Source organism: Mustela nigripes, chromosome 18 (genome assembly GCF_022355385.1).
Source record: "Mustela nigripes isolate SB6536 chromosome 18, MUSNIG.SB6536, whole genome shotgun sequence".
Taxonomy (NCBI): Eukaryota; Metazoa; Chordata; class Mammalia; order Carnivora; family Mustelidae; genus Mustela; species Mustela nigripes.
Window position 1 is genome coordinate 2,570,478 of NC_081574.1, and position 17,258 is coordinate 2,587,735.

At 46.8% G+C, this 17,258-nt stretch overlaps 1 protein-coding gene across 1 annotated transcript in view; it reads right to left on the minus strand.

Moving 5' to 3' along the window:
• The window catches only part of CSMD1 (CUB and Sushi multiple domains 1), a 1,942,714-nt gene that overhangs the window by 165,857 nt on the left and 1,759,599 nt on the right, over nucleotides 1-17,258 (minus strand). The window contains exons 39-41 of the mRNA XM_059384481.1: nucleotides 14,704-14,773; nucleotides 11,114-11,230; nucleotides 2,275-2,484 (exon numbers count right to left, since the gene is read on the minus strand). Of these exons, the coding sequence (XP_059240464.1) occupies nucleotides 2,275-2,484; nucleotides 11,114-11,230; nucleotides 14,704-14,773 (397 nt within the window). The remainder of the gene's footprint in view (nucleotides 1-2,274; nucleotides 2,485-11,113; nucleotides 11,231-14,703; nucleotides 14,774-17,258) is intronic.

Below are 17,258 nucleotides of genomic sequence, written 5' to 3' on the forward strand. Positions count from 1 at the left end.
TGGGGGTGCCTGGGTGGTGCAGTCTTTTAGCGTCTGCCTTCAGATCAGGTCATGGTCCCAGGGTCCTAGGATCAAGCTGTGCATCGGGCTCCTGGCTCAGCAGAAAGCCTGCTTCTCCCCCCCTGCTGCTCCCCCTGCTTGTGCTCTCTCTTGTTGTGTCTCTCTCTCATAGAAATTAAGCCTTTAGAGAAAATATATATAATAATATTGTGCCAGCCAATGGCAGCAACGTATGACCTCTCGTCTAGATAATTTCTATTTAGACTCTCTGTGTGTGTATGTATTTATTTTAGACCATTCTTTTTGGATTCAAGTAATTGAAAGCTTTAAAAATGGGTAGATATGGCCTAAATCACCCTACCTGGAAAAAGCAAAAGAAATAAAACAAAAAACATTTTTGAACTCTGGAGGTTAGCGTTATGTAAGATAAAGTGTAGTTTCAAAACTATACTAAAGTATAGTTCCCAAACTTTCACGTAAATTCATGGGAATTTGTATTTGATTTTTGGAGGCCAAAAGGAAAGACAAGTTAAATTTTGAATTCAGTATTAAAAATATGTACAATGAAGAAGGCTTTTCAAAAGTTCTTGAGACAAAAGAGATAAATCACTTAATCGGAAGTTTGTGGAAGACATGGTAATTACGCACATCTTTCTTGACTCACACATCAAGATCATGCCAACTGAGGAACAGACGGCACCTTATAAGAACCAAGTTTAAAATGATGATCATGGGGGCACCTGGGTGGCTCAGTGGGTTAAGCCTCTGCCTTTGGCTCAGGTCATGATCTCAGGGTCCCGGGATCGAGCCCCACATCGGGCTCTCTGCTCAGCGGGGAACCTGCTTCCTCCTCTCTCTCTGCCTGCCTCTCTGCCTGCTTGTGATCTCTGTCAAATAAATAAAGAAAAAATCTTTAAAAAATAAATAAATAAATAATAAAATGATGATCATGAACATAATGTGTGCTGCTGTATGTGTGTGCGTGTGTCTCTGTGTGCACCTGTGTGTGTGCCTGTGTACGTTTACATGCCTATGAGTGTGTGTGGCCCTGTGTGTGCATGAGTCTGTGTGCGTACATGTGTCTGTTCACACCTGTGTGTGTGCATATGCCTGTGTATGTGCCCCATGTATGTGTGTGCAGCTGTGTCTCTGTGTGCACTTGTGTGTGTGTCCCTGTGAGTACATGAATATGCTTGTTCACCCCTATGTGTACGCACACACCTGTGTATGTGTGTGCACCTGAGTGTGCATGTGTGTGTGCATGCGCACGTCCCAAGCAGGAGGTGACACTTTCCTAAGGGGCGAGGGGAGGAGTTCGAGCTGGAAGCAATGAAGACCCTGCGCACCGAGGCTCGGTCATGCCTCCTGCCCTGTTCCTCCCCGGCCCCGCCTTCATTCCCCCGTTTTGGCCACCTACGTGGACTTTGTATTTGAAGGGACCCCAAGTTTGGAAATCTAAATGTATATTTTATATTTAAGTAACGACTTAAGTAACAATGTCTAAAACTTCAACATAAAATACCATCACCTTTTAGTAAGAAAATAGTAAAGCCCTTAATTTCAAAGACAGTCTACGGAATTAAAGAAAGCAAGGATTTAGCCACGTTGAAAAACAAGAAAGCAAGCCCTATTGACATTCTCAGCTTCGTCTGACTTAACAATATTCAAGAAAGGCCTCCTAAATTATTGGGTACGAGAGGAAAATGTCGAACTTTCTCCCATGTTAGAAATGGCTCGATAATGCTGGGTTCAGACTCATCTAAAAGTCTTATATTTAGATGGTTTGAGAAAAGCAGAAATCCAGGCACTGGACTGGTTCTCTGACGTCATGTGAAACGGCTTCAATAATACCTTTAGACACTCTTTTGAGCTGAGGCAAGGTCCCAAGCATGAGGGCCGCTGCCAGTCCCACAGCCACTGGGAGCGGACTCTCCACTCCTTGGTCCGGAAGGGACACGATGGACCCGCGGCTCAGAGGACAGTGACAAGAGGGAGGAGGTGTGATGCTGAGTGGGTGACTCAGGAGTGTGATGTCGGCCGTGGGGAGGCAGTGACCGCTGGCAAGGCTTGAGCGTGAGGCTGTGGGGACGGCCAGGCGGGCGGGCTGTGCTTCCCCTCCGTGCCTCCGTTTGTGCGGACACGGACAGCCTCGGCTCTGTGACGTGGCTGGAAGCCCCTGGGCCCAGCTACACACAGTTGTCACCAAACACGGAGGTCTGGATTTCAGTACCATCTCAAGCGAGGAGGTATGTCTGCACTTCGTGGATCCCTTACCTTGGTAAGTGAGCTTAAACCCTTGCCGGTTCTGGGAGTGGTCGCTGTAGAAGTGGATGCGCGTTTCGTGCGTCGTACTGAGCAGGGCCGAGGGGGGGTCCGGACCACTGAACTGCCCGATCATGGGGCTCGTGTGGTAGGGGCCGTTTTGTATTTCCAGGTAGTCATGATTAGCTTCCGTAGAAAAATTCAGAAACTGAATATGTGCACCTGGGAAAAAACACGCAAAATTAATGGAAATGACTACCAGAATGTGTGAGATCAATGCTTATCCAAAGTGATTCAAGCTCTATCGGTCTCCCCACACTGATTCTCCAGGAGGCAGAACAGCTCAGTCTGGGTGCCAGACAGCTCCCAGCTCCGGCCACAACACACCTTGGTTCAGTGTCGCCTGTGCCACCCACTGGCGATGTGACTTTTGTCTGTGTCATTAACGTCCCTAAAGTCAGCGGCTTGGTCCAGTGTGATTACAGGAGTACATCACAGAGACATGAGGTTACAATACTTAGAATAATGACTGGCACTCGCATCTGGCAATGATTTTGTCCAGCCCTGTTACATTATTACAGCCGTAAACGCAAGGTTGTAATTCTGTGTCTAATCATCCGTGCGCTCATTTACAACTTTATCGAGAAAGAAGCCAAAATGGGTCTAAGAAAATGCCCTAGCCATTCCAAGTGGACTTTAAATGGATGGTCGTCCCGCCACACAAGAGACTTGCTAATTTAACAAAGGATCATTCCAATTGTGTCATGCACACGAAGCACACTACGGATGTTTGCAAGAAACCCGATCCAGAAATCCCACGGTAATTTACACACTTCAGTCAAGAGCCTGGCTCGGGTCGCACACTACAGGACTGTCCAAATGACCAGCGTCACTGGTATCATGTTCATCTTAGAGGATAATTTAGAAGCATTTAGAGGAAATTCCTCTTGATAATTTAGGAGAATGTCAGATTTAGAGGAAATCAAAATCAGAATCATTTAGTTATTTATTATAACTTCGTGGAATTTTTTGAAAATTTATTTGACTACTGTTACTGAAATATTTTAAGTCACTTAAATAGTTGACAGAGGGCTCGAAGGGCATTAAACATAAATCCATGCAACTAATTTAGGTTTATAAAGCCTAAACTGAGAATTCCAATAGCCATTACCAATTATTCTCCCAACCCGTGAGAAAAGCATCACTCTGTGTAATTCTCTCCCTTGATCATTAAGAGAAGCTTTATTTTTACTTCTCATCTAATATATCTGACACATGCTTGCTAGGTCTGGAAAACTGAAGATAATGCTTACATGGGTTGCCTCACGTAAGTGTTCGTGAGGAGTAAAAGGATAATAAACATTTCTGCTTAGGTCCTGATGGGGAATACAGTTACCACGAGTGGCATTCAGTGCAAAAGGAGGAAGAAAAGTCCAAGTAGAGTAGGAAAGAAACACAGGCACTCAGGACACAGATCGTGATCCCAGAAGAATGATTCTATCGATGATGGAGAGAACTTTGCAAGGAAGCATTGAGGGATAAGCAGTGGCCCTTTGTCTGGGAGTAAATGTGAGGCCAACCAATGAGCAAACACTTTTCTCGCAATTACCCAGCAAAGTCCTTATCAGTACCATCACGATTCGACAGGCGAGCAAGCGAAGGCCCTGAGTGCTGGGTATTATGTCCAGGGCAGCAACGGACACGCAGGGCTACATTCACACCTGAGCCCAGCTGGCGAAACGCTCATGTTCCTAGTTTGCAAACGGGCTGCGCGAGAGCTAACAACCTCAAGACGCTGGAAATATTGCAGTTCTGATTGGAGAAGACCGCTTATGTTAAGTCTGTTCAACCGTGACAAGGAGAAGAAGGATGGAAGGAATGGAATGTGCGAAACCTCAGGCTGGCTCAGTTGGGAAAGTGTGTGACTCTTGATCTCAGAGCCAGGAGTCCAAGCCTTACCTTGGGTGTAGAGATTCCTGAATATAAGATAAGATAAAATAAAATAGACTTAAAAAAATAAAAGAACATGGGAAACTTTAGGAAGGGAACCAGGAAGCAAGAAGCAGGAGGAAAACCTGGCCTGAGGGAAAGATCTTTAACCAGTCAATCACAACTTAGAAGCATCTTAGAATGAGTCAGTAAATTCCTGTGACACTAGCAGCACCTGAGCCGTCCGGGAAGAGGGATCCTGGTCTGCCCTGGTCTCGGCCACCGCCGTGTTACAGACAACATAGGAGTAGGCGGTACTGCTACAACCTAAAACATGTCTGTGAATATTTTTAAAATGTTAAGTAATTAACTTTATTGAAGAACCATCAATGAAGTGTTCATTTTTTCCCCTAAATTTCAACAAAGATGTGGGTCAAATTTGGAAGCAGAAAAAAGCAGGGGGGGATTGAGGGAGGAAGGAGAGAAGGAGAGAAGGAAGGAGGAGGGAGGGGGGACGGGGGAGGGGGGGGGGGGAGGAGGGAGGGGGGAGGAGGGAGGGGGGAGGAAGATACTTAATTTAAAGAGGGAGGAGGGGAGGGAGGACTAGTGGATCTCTGGGCTCTGAAGGCCTCGTCCACACTCAGGCAGCTGAGCTCCTGGACCACTTAGCAACCTGCACATGCACTGGATTGATTCCCTCGCTCACTGTTGAATTAGAAACAAGGTTTCCTTTTGTAGCAGGGCCCAGAGATCTGATAAAAGAGCTTATTACTAATAACCTGTCCTTTTTCTGAGTGAGTCTGTGCCTAGGTCAGGGCTGCTGAGCCCTGTGGTCTAGAACTTCAGGGACACCTGTCACATTCATCACTGTGAAGCATAACGCAGACATGGGAGCAACCACAAACAAACCCAAAATTATTGACATTTCTGTCCATGTCCCAAAGTGCGACGACCATGGGGAATTAGCACGAGACCAGACACTCACAGAACACATTCACAGTTTGGGGATCAAATCAAATCAAAGAGCAGGGAAATGGCTTCAAATCAGCTCATTTCAGATATGCACACGCAGACCTCGGATGTATTTGTCCAGAGATACATTTTGAAATTCATGGAATGACACAGTCGGGGGAGAAACCAAAGGCCGCAAGCAGGTCAGGGGTGAAGCAGTCAAAGACGGACAAAATCTCAAAGTGACGGAAACAGTAAGAGGGGTCTTTACTGATTTGGGATTAAACTTGACATGGAAATAGAATAGTGACAATTACAATTTTAGAAGAAACATTAGCATTTTAAGCAGGATAAAGTACCCAGCCACATTTCAAACCTCCTAATACACATCAGGAAATGGAACAGAATAGAGCTCAGCGTTAATCTGGTTTAAAATGGAATTATTCAGCTATCAGAATTTCAGTGACTTGTGTCAAGTTTAGGATCATGAAGCCAGAATGAAGGGATTGATAGAAGCATTACCTAGCTATCCTCTTACTATCTCTCCAAACGCTGTAAAAATGTGTCACTGCGATGCGAGAATCCATCTGAATGTCCATTTGGAGACTAACATAGCGCGCGCTCTCTGAGCTCATGTCATCACCGTGCACGCCGAAAACCAAGTGTCAGTAAAAGTCACCCGCACAAAGGGTTTTTGACTTTGGATTTGACAAAACTTTAAACACTAATGTGGCCGTGACTTCTCGGTTAAACCTTGTGTTTTAGTCGGTAGACCTTGTGAATATGACGCGCTCTGGTAAGCACCTCCAGTGCGTCCTGAACTCTGGCAGCTCACAGTTGAGAGCTGAGGGAACGCCTCCCTGCATGGGACCGAGATGGCCAGAGACACAGTCAGTTTGGACAGCAGGGCATGCAGAGCCGGAGGGGTGGTTTTTAAGTATGAAAGGCAATGATAAAGCAAAAACAAACAAACCAACAAAAAACGTGGTTGCACGTCTGCTGACTGTGACTTGAAAAAATTCGAGAAAATAGAGACAGACATTCTGTGTCGATGAGGCTTGTGCCAAAGCAACACAAACCAGCAACCCAAATCTGCGAAAAAGAAAGAAAATGACATAAAAATCATTAGAGAATCTGGTGTAGCAACAAAAAGCAGCCAATGACCCAATAGCCCCTTCCTCGCATCAGGCGTTACACTCATTCAGAAGAGCTCTGTGAGAATCGTGCTTTCTGATATTTATTTATTCTGCTTATTTTTGATTTATTATTATTTTTAAAGATTGTATTTATTCATTAGAGAGAGCGTGCATGAGTGAGAGCAACAGAGCGAGAGGGAGGGAGAAGGAGCAGGGGCAGAGGGAGAGGGAGGAGCAGGCTCCCCGCTGAGCAGGGAGCCAGACACAGGGCTGGATCCCTGGACCCTGAGATCATGATCTGAGGTGAAGGCCAATGCTTCACCAAGAGAGCCACTCAGGCATCCCATTGATATTTAATTTAAAGATAAGGAAAGGAGATTCAAAGCCATTGTGGTAATTTGTGCAAATCGATGGCACAGTGACTGATAATGCTAAGGTTTCTACTCCATTCAGAGCCCCCAGACATGGGCACCGAGGACCCCTGCTGTCCACCCCTTGGCTCGAAGTGCCCCCATCACTGAGAAAGCTGAGTTCTCTGCCTGAGACAGGATGCAAGAAATAGTTACCACTGGAACAAATAATTAGCAATGCAAAGGTGGTTTTCACATATTGCCAAAGTCACTACTCCTTTTGCCTGTTTAAACTATCGACTAACCTTGGGCATGGGAGAGAATGAGATAATCAAAAGATTATTTCTCTATGCTTGTAGCAGCTATACTAACGGACTAGAGAAGCTCTTGGGCAGTCCCACACAATGCAGTTGCACCGAAAGACCCTAACGACCCTGAGGAAAATCCTCCATGACTGAAAAACATCAAGAAAGGCAGCGATACCGTGCTCTGCATCAGTGTGTCGTTCAGGTAGCTGGGGAAGCTGAAGCATCTGGGCTCACCAGTACGATAGTCACCAATGCCCCGAGCAACCAAAAACTACACCCAGGAATGCATGTGCAGATCCCCAGCACTTGAAGAAATGAGGAAACTAACTGTAAAAATATTGAAATGGAATTTATGTTTAAGAAAACTCTGGATCCCCTTTCCCTGTCTGGCCAGCAGTGCTGAGAGGGAGCATGGAGGGGGCAGCCACGGGAATTCCATTGTACCTACTGGACCCATTCCTGCCAATGATTCTTGTACACAGCCGAGTCTGAGAACTGCTGGGCTAAGCGACTGTTTCCCTTGGTACTTAGTATTGCCAGTTTAAGTACGTGTCCACAATGACTGGTCTTCTCTTTGTGCCTTACGGAAGCAAGTTCCCCACTGCGCCCACTTCTTGATGAACTTCCCAGAGCTACTACAACATACATTGTTTAAAATGGTTTCCCAAACCTCAGACAGAGAAAGGGCTGTTAGGAGATCCCCGCCCCCACAGATACACGCACGCATGCATGCGCGCGCGCACACACACACACACACACACACGCGGGTGAACTAGAATAGGGGCCGCCGGTGAGAAGCGACAGCAATGTGTCAATGCCCATGTTCATTTGGAAGAGTTGATTAGCTCTACCACATTTCTACTGTAAAGTGTCCATCACATTATGCATTGAAGGAGGAAATGCTTTCCAGCTTGCTTACCAGAATCATCCTAACCGCGGGAGTTTTCTGCAGTGACATCCCTAGAAACATATCTTCCCAATCCCCTGATCTGTTCCACTAATAGGACACAATGTGGGAGATCAGAGAGGGAAGAAGTTATCATTAAGGCCCATGATGCTCATCTTTGCTATGCCACTCTTTGTTTCTGTGATAAGGAACTTCTGGAGTGTTTGACTTAAACTTTCAGATTCCTGGGTTCCAAACCCAAACTTCCTTTCTCCAATTTTCCACGGTAGTGATCTCATGTCTGCCTATAACTTGGGTGCGTACAGGGGATCCTGTGGTCAAGACAAGGCTGAGGGAAAGGGAAGCCAAGAGGAGAACAGTAGTGCCGGAGACACAGAGCCGGAGTGAAACAGGAGAGTCCACCGCGGGACAGGCTGAGGAGGAGAAGAAGGAAGTGATGAATCTGAATTTGAACGGAGTCTGTGTGACACCTTTGGGTGCCCCAGATGAAAAGACATCACAGGCAGCTGAAAATGGGGAGCTCAAATGTGTGTGTTTGAGAGCTAGGCGAGAGGTGGTGTTTTGAGTCGTGTTATTATAAGGAAGAAATGGCAGACATGGATAAAATAAATTGACTTAAGAGTTTCAAAAATCTCATGGGGGATTGAAAGTTAGGATGTAAAGTTTTCTCGACATCAGCAAAATGCTCTGTAATTTTTTAAACTTCAGAAAGCTTTTTTAGCAGGGATGAAAAAACCCCAAATATTCACCGTGTTGAGGGACCTCTACCACTTACATGCCTTCTCCCTCATTTGTAACTTCATGTTTAGAAGGATATTTATAGATTATAAAATTTATCACAAGCAAACCTGGTGCCTGACATTGAATCTGTAACATTACAGTTGATTCTTGAACAACGCAGATTTTTTACAGCACAGAACTATAAATGCATTTTCTCTTCCTTAAGATTTTCTTATTAACATTTTCTTTTCTCTAGCTCACTTTATTGTAAGAATACAGTACATAAAGAAAATACAACATACAACGTGTGTTCATCAACTGTTCATGTTATCGATTAGGCAGGCTTCTGATCAACAGTAGGTTATTATTAATTAAATTGTTTTGGAATCAAAAGCTATGCTTGAATCATTGAGTATACTGGGTCAGCACCCCAAACCTCAGGTTGTTCATGGCTCAACTGTATTCTGAAGCATAACTACATTTATTCTAAAGAGGTAGGGATAGTGATACTATGTCATACATATTTAGGATTTAAGACATAAAATTTCTTTTTGCATTTTCTTCAAGATAGCTTCAAAACGCAATAGCATGCAATATCAAATATTTAAAGACTTACATCATTTTAATTGTAACATATCATAAATCTTTTCTTTCATTTTGGCATTTCTTCAAATAAATATTTTGTTTGAGTTCATAGGTCATGACCCTAAGACAACTTGGCAGATTTTCCCCCTGAATTATTATCTTTTATATTGGCTTACGGGTAAGCAACATGAGGAAAAATGCCAGACAATAACCTTCTCTACCACAGAATGGTCAAGTTGGAAAAACAAGATAATGAAATATTTATATCAACTTATGAATAATATATTTCTCATGAGATTTGAAAGGGAAGTGGGACATACTTGGGATAATAATAACAATAATAATAATAAACCTGCTGAGTTCTTCTCTGTTTTTGCTGTTTACAATGCAAAGCCCTGTGTTGAACACCTCTGAATTGTTAGTTAGCCTTAGCCATAACCCCATGTGGCTTTTTTGGTTTTTCAGATGAGCAAAGCACATCTCCCATTTCAGTAGACCATACCCTAGCAGTCAGTGCTGCAGTGGGCCTGTGTTTCTCTGAATCTCTGCTTTTAACTATTGTGGTCATTTGTTTAATAAACCCGTGACCCTCAATGGCCTTGAGATGCTGCTGGAATACGGGGGTCACAGGCATGTCCCATCCAAACCCACTGCCTGGTTCAACCATTGCATCCACCACATCCATATCTCAGATCCCCATGGAAGGGGCACAGATGGCACTTGTGAGAAAAGCTGAGCTAATGTTGATTGAACATGGGGCAGAACTACTTCCCCACGGCTTGGAGCTGATGACTGAAAAACAAAACTACACTAAAAATTCTGGAAGAAGTAGAGAGCCTCTGTAGTCCTTTTGCGGTTGCTCACCTTCCCCTCCCCACTCACTCTCTGGCCGGCCCCTTAAAGAGCTCAATGGACATGAACCTCCCATGAGGTCCCCCCTACTGTGCTCCCCCACTTCCCTGTGTAAAACTCCATGTCTGTTTGCAGCATGTCCATGCTCGCACACCTGACTGACGTCCGCCAAGCCCTCCTGCCAGCAATGCCTCTTGGTTGCTCTCTGCTGAGCAAGGGGACGGTCCTCTGCATCTGCACTCCCGGTGCTGCTGCCATTCCTGGTACAGATTCTTAAGCCAAAGCTTTGAAAACCTAATGAACCATATGATCTTCTAGGGCAGGTATTTCCACTTAGGTTTAAGTGCATTCATCATTCAACTGACATTTCACTTAGTAGATGAGTTCTCAATCACCATCTCCTAGGACACTCAGTGGTGCGCCTACCAGTGGGGGCTTTGGAGAAATTCACAGGTGGGGAAAACCCAAATTAATGAACTCAAATATGAAGGAAGCCATGACACAGACAAAGAAAGGCATGATAGGGAGTCAAAATTTCACAAAGACTGAATTTCTGGAAAGGGGCAAAATGAAATTTTAGTGTTCATAATGATTTAAATTATCCATTATTTAAGGTAGAGAACCTGAAACTTCCTAAGTAAATATTATAAAAAGCCATTTTCGTGAACCTAAATCAATGCAATATATAATTACAAAAATTTATAGAACAGTCCTAAAATGTGTCATAACTTGAAAAAGCCTTCAAAATCATACCAAAGGAACAACAACCATTACTGCATCCCAGAAATAGACTATAAAAGGTGGTACTATAAATAAAGAGATGGATAACTGAATTAGGGATGCTGCATTTTATACTTCATGTGCCTACTCTATCATCATCCATCTAATTTAATTTGCCTTGAAAAGAGCTGCATGGCTGAATTGATTTTTTAATAACTGTCTGTTCTTGAAGTTATTCCGCCAAAGCGTTATTTAAATTTCTAAGCCACTTTCAATTAAAGACAGTTACGTCAACAGAATAAGGTGTGTTTTTCATTCAGCTGAATTCTTTCCAAGACAGAAATTAAAAAGTTGAAGTTTTAGGAATTTAAAAAAAAAAATGCTTTCACTTACCATAGCCAACGGGCAGCTCGATTTTCCACGTGCAGTCCAGGTTGTTGGGGTAAGCGCCCGGAAACCCTGGGCTCAAGATCACGCCCCCCATGCTGCTCAGCGTCCCTCCGCAGGTTGCTGTGAAGTGGACAGGCATGCTTAGTGCTGGGGCCATCGCTTTCTGACACGAGGATTTAACTCCACCTGCTCTGTTTGACTGTGCTGCATTAAAGCAAGTCTGCAGAAGTGGATTCGCCCTTAACGAGGACACGTGGCCCAGGTGGCTAGCTGTATGTGACCATACACGACCCAGTGGCTAGTTATACAGACCATGCAATGCCTCGTTATATTTACGGGACTGGTTCTTCCCTATCCCATGCCAACTCCTGAAGAACAGACTGTTTTTCAAAATGTGTCTACTTCTGGTACCCGGAGCCTGAGGGAAGGCGAGTCAGTATAATGCATGTTTGTCAGGCATCCCCAGGACTTTCAGGTGATGGTTGACGATGCATTGAGTGGGAATATTACCTATTTTATTCCCTGGTAACCAAGTGCTGCCAACCAGGCTGAGTAAACACATTGCATGACTTAATTTAAACCCTAAAACAGTTGGTGTTACGTTTACCCCTTTTACAGATTAGGAAACTGAGCCTGAACAGATGAAGTAATTTGCCTGAACAACACAACTAGAATACGGCGCCAGCTCCATCGGTTTCCAGGACCGATCTTTTTAGCAGGATGATTGCCGCTGAAGTTCTTTTAGGCATTGGAGTGCAGCTCTCCAACACCTTCTTCCCCGGAAACCTACACTTGTGGCTGTGACCGGGCTTGAACTAAGCCTCCACTAAACCTGACCTGGGTTACCCATAATTTATGTCTACAGTAGCTGAGGTTTGGCTAGAAGGAAACAACCGAGTTTATAACACACTTATCAAATATATGTGGAAGCAGAGGAAATTCTGACCCTTGACCAGTTGTGACCTATTAAAAGGCAATATCTTATATTTCAAAGTAATAATGCAAATGCTGTCACATCTTTGCAGGAAGTCGCATTAAAAGGCTTTCTTACTATTCTAACAACGTTCTTATCAGGCAAACTCTGTTTTGGAAGGAACCTCTGTTAGAGACCTCTGAATCTCCCTTCCAAGCCTACAGCAGACTTTTTTTTTCTTCCTTCTTTTTCTTCTTTTTAATCACCAACATAGAAAAACTTTACCTGTCAAGGGCACATTTGGGGAATGGCACAAGGGGGAAAAGTCTAACTAGTCTTAAAAAATCAAGTCTGGTGAATATGGTAATGGCCCAAACTGGGAATCCTAATCGGGGCTTGACACTGTATAAGTTATTAAAGATGTAGGTTTAAAAAAAAAATTAAAAAGGTAGTTTTGTGGGATGAGTGAATAATTCCAGTAAAACTCTGAATGTGAACTTCGTTGTCTGTGTATGACCTCTTGGGTGTCTTCTCTGTGGGAAAACTAGGAATGTGGAAACACTGGTTCTGGGATGCACTTCATCCATGAGTCTGTCCGTTCCACTGAGGGCAGCTGGTGGATCAAAGCAGCATCCCTAAGTACGGTCAGCACCGTCCCCCTCCCCGTAGGGCTGTCATCCCGCAGTGAAGGCAAGTCCGTCCGTCCAACCACAGGGCAGCTGGGCGTGAAAACGCCAGATCAGTGACAGCAGCATGATGACAAAAGTGAAGTAAAGGTGACATTTTTAAAGAGGGCCTTTTGATTTTGAACACAATTTTTATGAAAAAGAAGAGGAAAAGATTGGGGATTATTAAACAGAAGCATCTATGTACTGCTTCAATCAAGGAGTGGCACCGTGTCACATGAAGAGCTGGCCGGGTGCACCCCAGGCAGCGTCCACGTGCGGGAAGCAAGAGAGAGACTATGAACCAGGTGTGCGTGGTCCCTGCCACGACGACCCATGTTGTCATCTGCTGGGCATTCTGGAATCGCACTTACTGAGAGCCTACCCTGTGTCACAGGGGAGAGCTGAGTGGCCCAGCCTTGTCTTCAAGGTACTGCGTGGAACAGGGCCTCACAGCTCCACGAGAGAAAGTAGAGCCATCCGCAGGGTCGAAATGACCCTCTGTCATCGCTGTGATCCGAGCTGAGGCTGGGAACCCAGTGAGGCTCAGACCAGCGAGGCGCCTGCCTCAGGGGCACACTTCAGGAGGGTGCCTGGGCCCCCAAACGGTAGGTTGGTACAAAATTTGGAAACATCCAAAGGAATGCAAGGGGAAAAAAAACAAAAACAAAAAAACAAAAAACTGTGATGAACAAAATAGCAGCATTTCATAGCATCATTTCCTATAAAGACAGATTGCTGCCGCCTTCTCCTCCGGCCCGGGGCCCTCACTGGGGGCCAGCACAGAGCTCACGGGAGGCGAGGCACCAGGAAGGGCTTCAAGCCAGAGGCCAGCACTCCAGAGGGGTGGCCTCGGGCATTTCAGGGAAGTGAGAGTGGGAAGGCAGGCCGTGCCAGGCCAAGTTGCCGGCCAGTGCTATTCTGGGCGGAGCGTGGGTGAGCGGGAGCACCCGAGGGCCAGGAGCAGCCACACACGCTCGCTCCCCCGATACAATAGGAGGATCCCCGCAACGGGGGACTGGAGGTTCTGATCCTGACGGCGGTCAGTTAGGGGGGGTCCGTCGGGAGCTAGAAGGCTGTGAGAACCTACGGTCGGGGACGTAACAGGCGACCATCGCGACTAGGGAGCATCCGGGCCGGAGGCCAGTGTGGGGAGGAGCTCGGTCTGCTCTCGGCCGGTGATATGGAAGCCGAGACAACATCCGGGGGACGGGTCACCCAGGAAGGGGGTCAGGAGGTGGGGCAGGGCTTGAGGCACGCAGGAAGTGCGCAGTGAAGGCTGACTGAGTTGCACAGGTGGGGGAGCCCCTGACGACGTCCTGTGGTCACCTGAGCTGTAAGTGAGGGTTTCCAGTCAGAGGCCTGGGTGAGGGAGAGCGGCCAAGGTTACGGGGCCTTACGCTTCAAGGTCTTCCCATACTGGAGGTGAAGGAAGACCCCTGCTCTGCCCCGGGACTCACTCGGACCGCGTCCTCGAGGCAAAACGTCAAATGGACCTCGGGGCATAGATTTTCCTCCTGCTGTGCTGTGTTTGGAAGGTTTTCCCCTAAAGAGGCGGGCCGGATCCCCGTCCTAAGGAACAGATCTCCCTGTTTCTCCCTCCAACTTCAAATCACTTATGCTTATTTCTGAATTTTGTTTCTGGAAACATGATTTTCCTGAGGCCTAAAGTCCTGCACAGACTTTCAGACCTGCTGTGTCCCTTCCTTCACCTAATTAATCGACTGGCCCGCCGATAGGATGTGACGTGCGTTTCGAGCCACGAGTCTTCCAGCTAATCCACGTAGGCTGCACCTAACAGGATGAGGAAGCCGAGCCGGGCCCTCCCGGGGGACAGGACGCACGCTCAGGGTTTGCTACGCCTCTCCTGCCTCATGATGTGACTATGAAGTGACGACCGTTTGAAGGGAAATCAGACGTGGGTCACGGGAAGCCCGGGCCAGGAGCAGTGGGGGCCGGCAGCCCCGCGACTGCTGCCGCACGGGCAGGCAGGACGCGCCGGGGGGCGGCCGTACCGATGCAGAGCGGGGACGGGTAGTTCCAGCGGCGGACGGTGCCCGGCATGCAGGAAGTGTGGGACCGGCCCTGTGGGTCAGAAAAGGAAACAAAGCTCGCGTCACCAGAGACAGACGTTTAAGGACTGTACGTGAGGCTATCTGTACTTCTTTGCTTTCCTTTTATAATTACGCACCACGGATTGTGAGATGTGGTACGCTAGTGCTGCTCAATGAACCACATATTTGGAATCAAGATAGGAAAAAAAAAAATCCGTCATCACTGTATTTCTTTTCACTAACACCAAAATGTTGCCGGGTCCCTCTCAAGGGTCTGTTTGCCACGTGCGCCTTCCCGATGCTTAACGGGATGACTTCGAGAAGACACATTTTCGTGCTTTTTTCTTTGTTTAATCACCAGAAGTTATAGCTTTTGATCTGAGAGGCTGTGATTGATTAGAAAATTCTAGGTATCGGTTTGAAGAGCAGAAGGTCCATAATACGTCATCGGCTTCTGAGAAGGCACCGTCCTGGTCACCCCGCCTGCTCAGAGTTTACACACGGCTCACACACCCCTTCTGGTCCCACAAAGTATTGGGTCAGGTCTTCCTTCATCGGGGAAAAAGGAGGCTTAACATCCGTTTTATTACCAGACAGGCTGACAAAGTGCCACATAATGGGGGCCACAATCAAATTAATCCTCGCCACCCACAGTCTCTTTATCCTGTAAATATATGACGTTTTCAACGCTCGACCTTCGGAAAGGTGTGTCCTATGATTTCTGTTCGAAAACCACACGGCCGCAGATTACATTCTGAATGTGTCGGGCTGTAGTCTCTCTCACACCAAGAGACGGTGGTAAGAGGCACCGCGGTGCAGGCGGCCCTTCCTGATTTCTCGCCCTCCCCGGGGCGCGGCGGTCTCCGGAGCCGCGGCGCTGACGGCGCAAGTTTCCGTTCGCCGCCCGCAGCCGGCACCGAGGCAGCCCAGGACAAATCTTTAACTCCTGCTCCATGAACCCAGCCACACGGGGGACGCACCAGCCGGGAATGGGGACTAACGCAGTTATCAACAACAAACCGATTCCCTAAACTCAGAAACGCTTTCTGCGCAATTCATCTGCCACAAAACTCATTTCCTCACACCGTCTGATGTGTCAGAAAGTCATTACACAAGAGGAGACGCTGCTTACCCTTAAAGAAGACCTTCTGTGCCTGCCCAGGTCCGGGATCTGTGGGCACTCGTTTTCTGATCCGTAAATTATCTTTAATCAATGTCTTCCTGAGTTATGGCAAACGTAAAGTGCAAAGGCCTTGAAAGACAGCATCGATGACTACCAATAAAACAGTCATTCAGTGCCAGTCTGGGCCATCTCCGGCTACTGATTTTGGCACAAACATTTGATATCACTGATTCCAGCCGAAGTGTGTATCATGGACCCAAAACAACATACGGCTCTATGTGTTCACTAGTTAAAATTATAAGAATTTTCTGTGTTCAGTTTTTCACCCTGTAAAAGGCTGGAGAAGATGGAAGTTCCACAGTGCACCGAGGTCCAGCCTTCCGTCTGTGTGTCGTGGGGGCAGCCCCTCAGGACTGTTTGTCGTGGGGACAGCCCCTCAGTACTGTGTGTCGTGGGGGCAGCCCCTCTGTGCCACGTCCAGGAGGCTCCCTGGGCAGGGCCGTGCATGTCTGTGTGTGAACGCGACAAGGAACGGGGTCCTTCATAAAGGACGGGTTGTGATGCGTGCTGTGATTGTGTTAACGTGTGAGCACACGTGCTGTCGCTTATCAGCAACTCAAAAAAAAAAAAAAAAAAAAAAGAAGTCAGGAACATTTTTCACTCCTGTGAAGGACAAACACAGCAGCTTGTGAAGTCGAAGCTTGGCCCAGGCCCTAAAGATGACCTGGCGGCTGCTCTGCATTTGAAAACCAGAGCAAGTGAGAGGCCCGGCTGGGCTCCGCCCCTGTGTGTCCACAGGCCTCCCCGTGCCAGCAGCTCCGGAAACCTCACGAAGGTCCGTCCAGGCCCTCTTTCCTGTTTTTTCCTCTGAGGGCTGCCGAGGCGTGGTGTGTAAAAGGATTCTCCCAGCGGCTGCAAAACCACATCACGGAGGGGTAGGAAGAAGGTGAAAGTCCCGGAGAGAAGCAAGTAGTCATGTGGGACACACGTGCTCGGTTATAAACCAGACAATACAAGAAAAAAGGGATATAGTAAGGGCCTCTCAGTCTATACGGGCTGGAGTGTCCCTCTCCACGGAACCCGTAGGACGGGACTCGGGATTCTTCACACTGTAACGCGGGACGACTTGTCTGAAAGACTCCGGGAGCCGCTCCCTGCAGCGCACAGAGTGCGGCCGCTCTGCGCCACGCTGTCCCTTCCCGGCGGCACCTTTGTGATGCTTTTCTGAGGCTGCCTCAGGCTCATTTGTTTAAGTCCCTTAAAGAGTAGAACTAATACAGTTTTCCTTAAAATATGATCAGCTTCAGTGTGGTAATAAGCAGACAGCCAAAAGTACTCTATTACCCGAAGTAACCCAAGAGGAGACACATAATTAGGCTTAAGTTTTCCTACT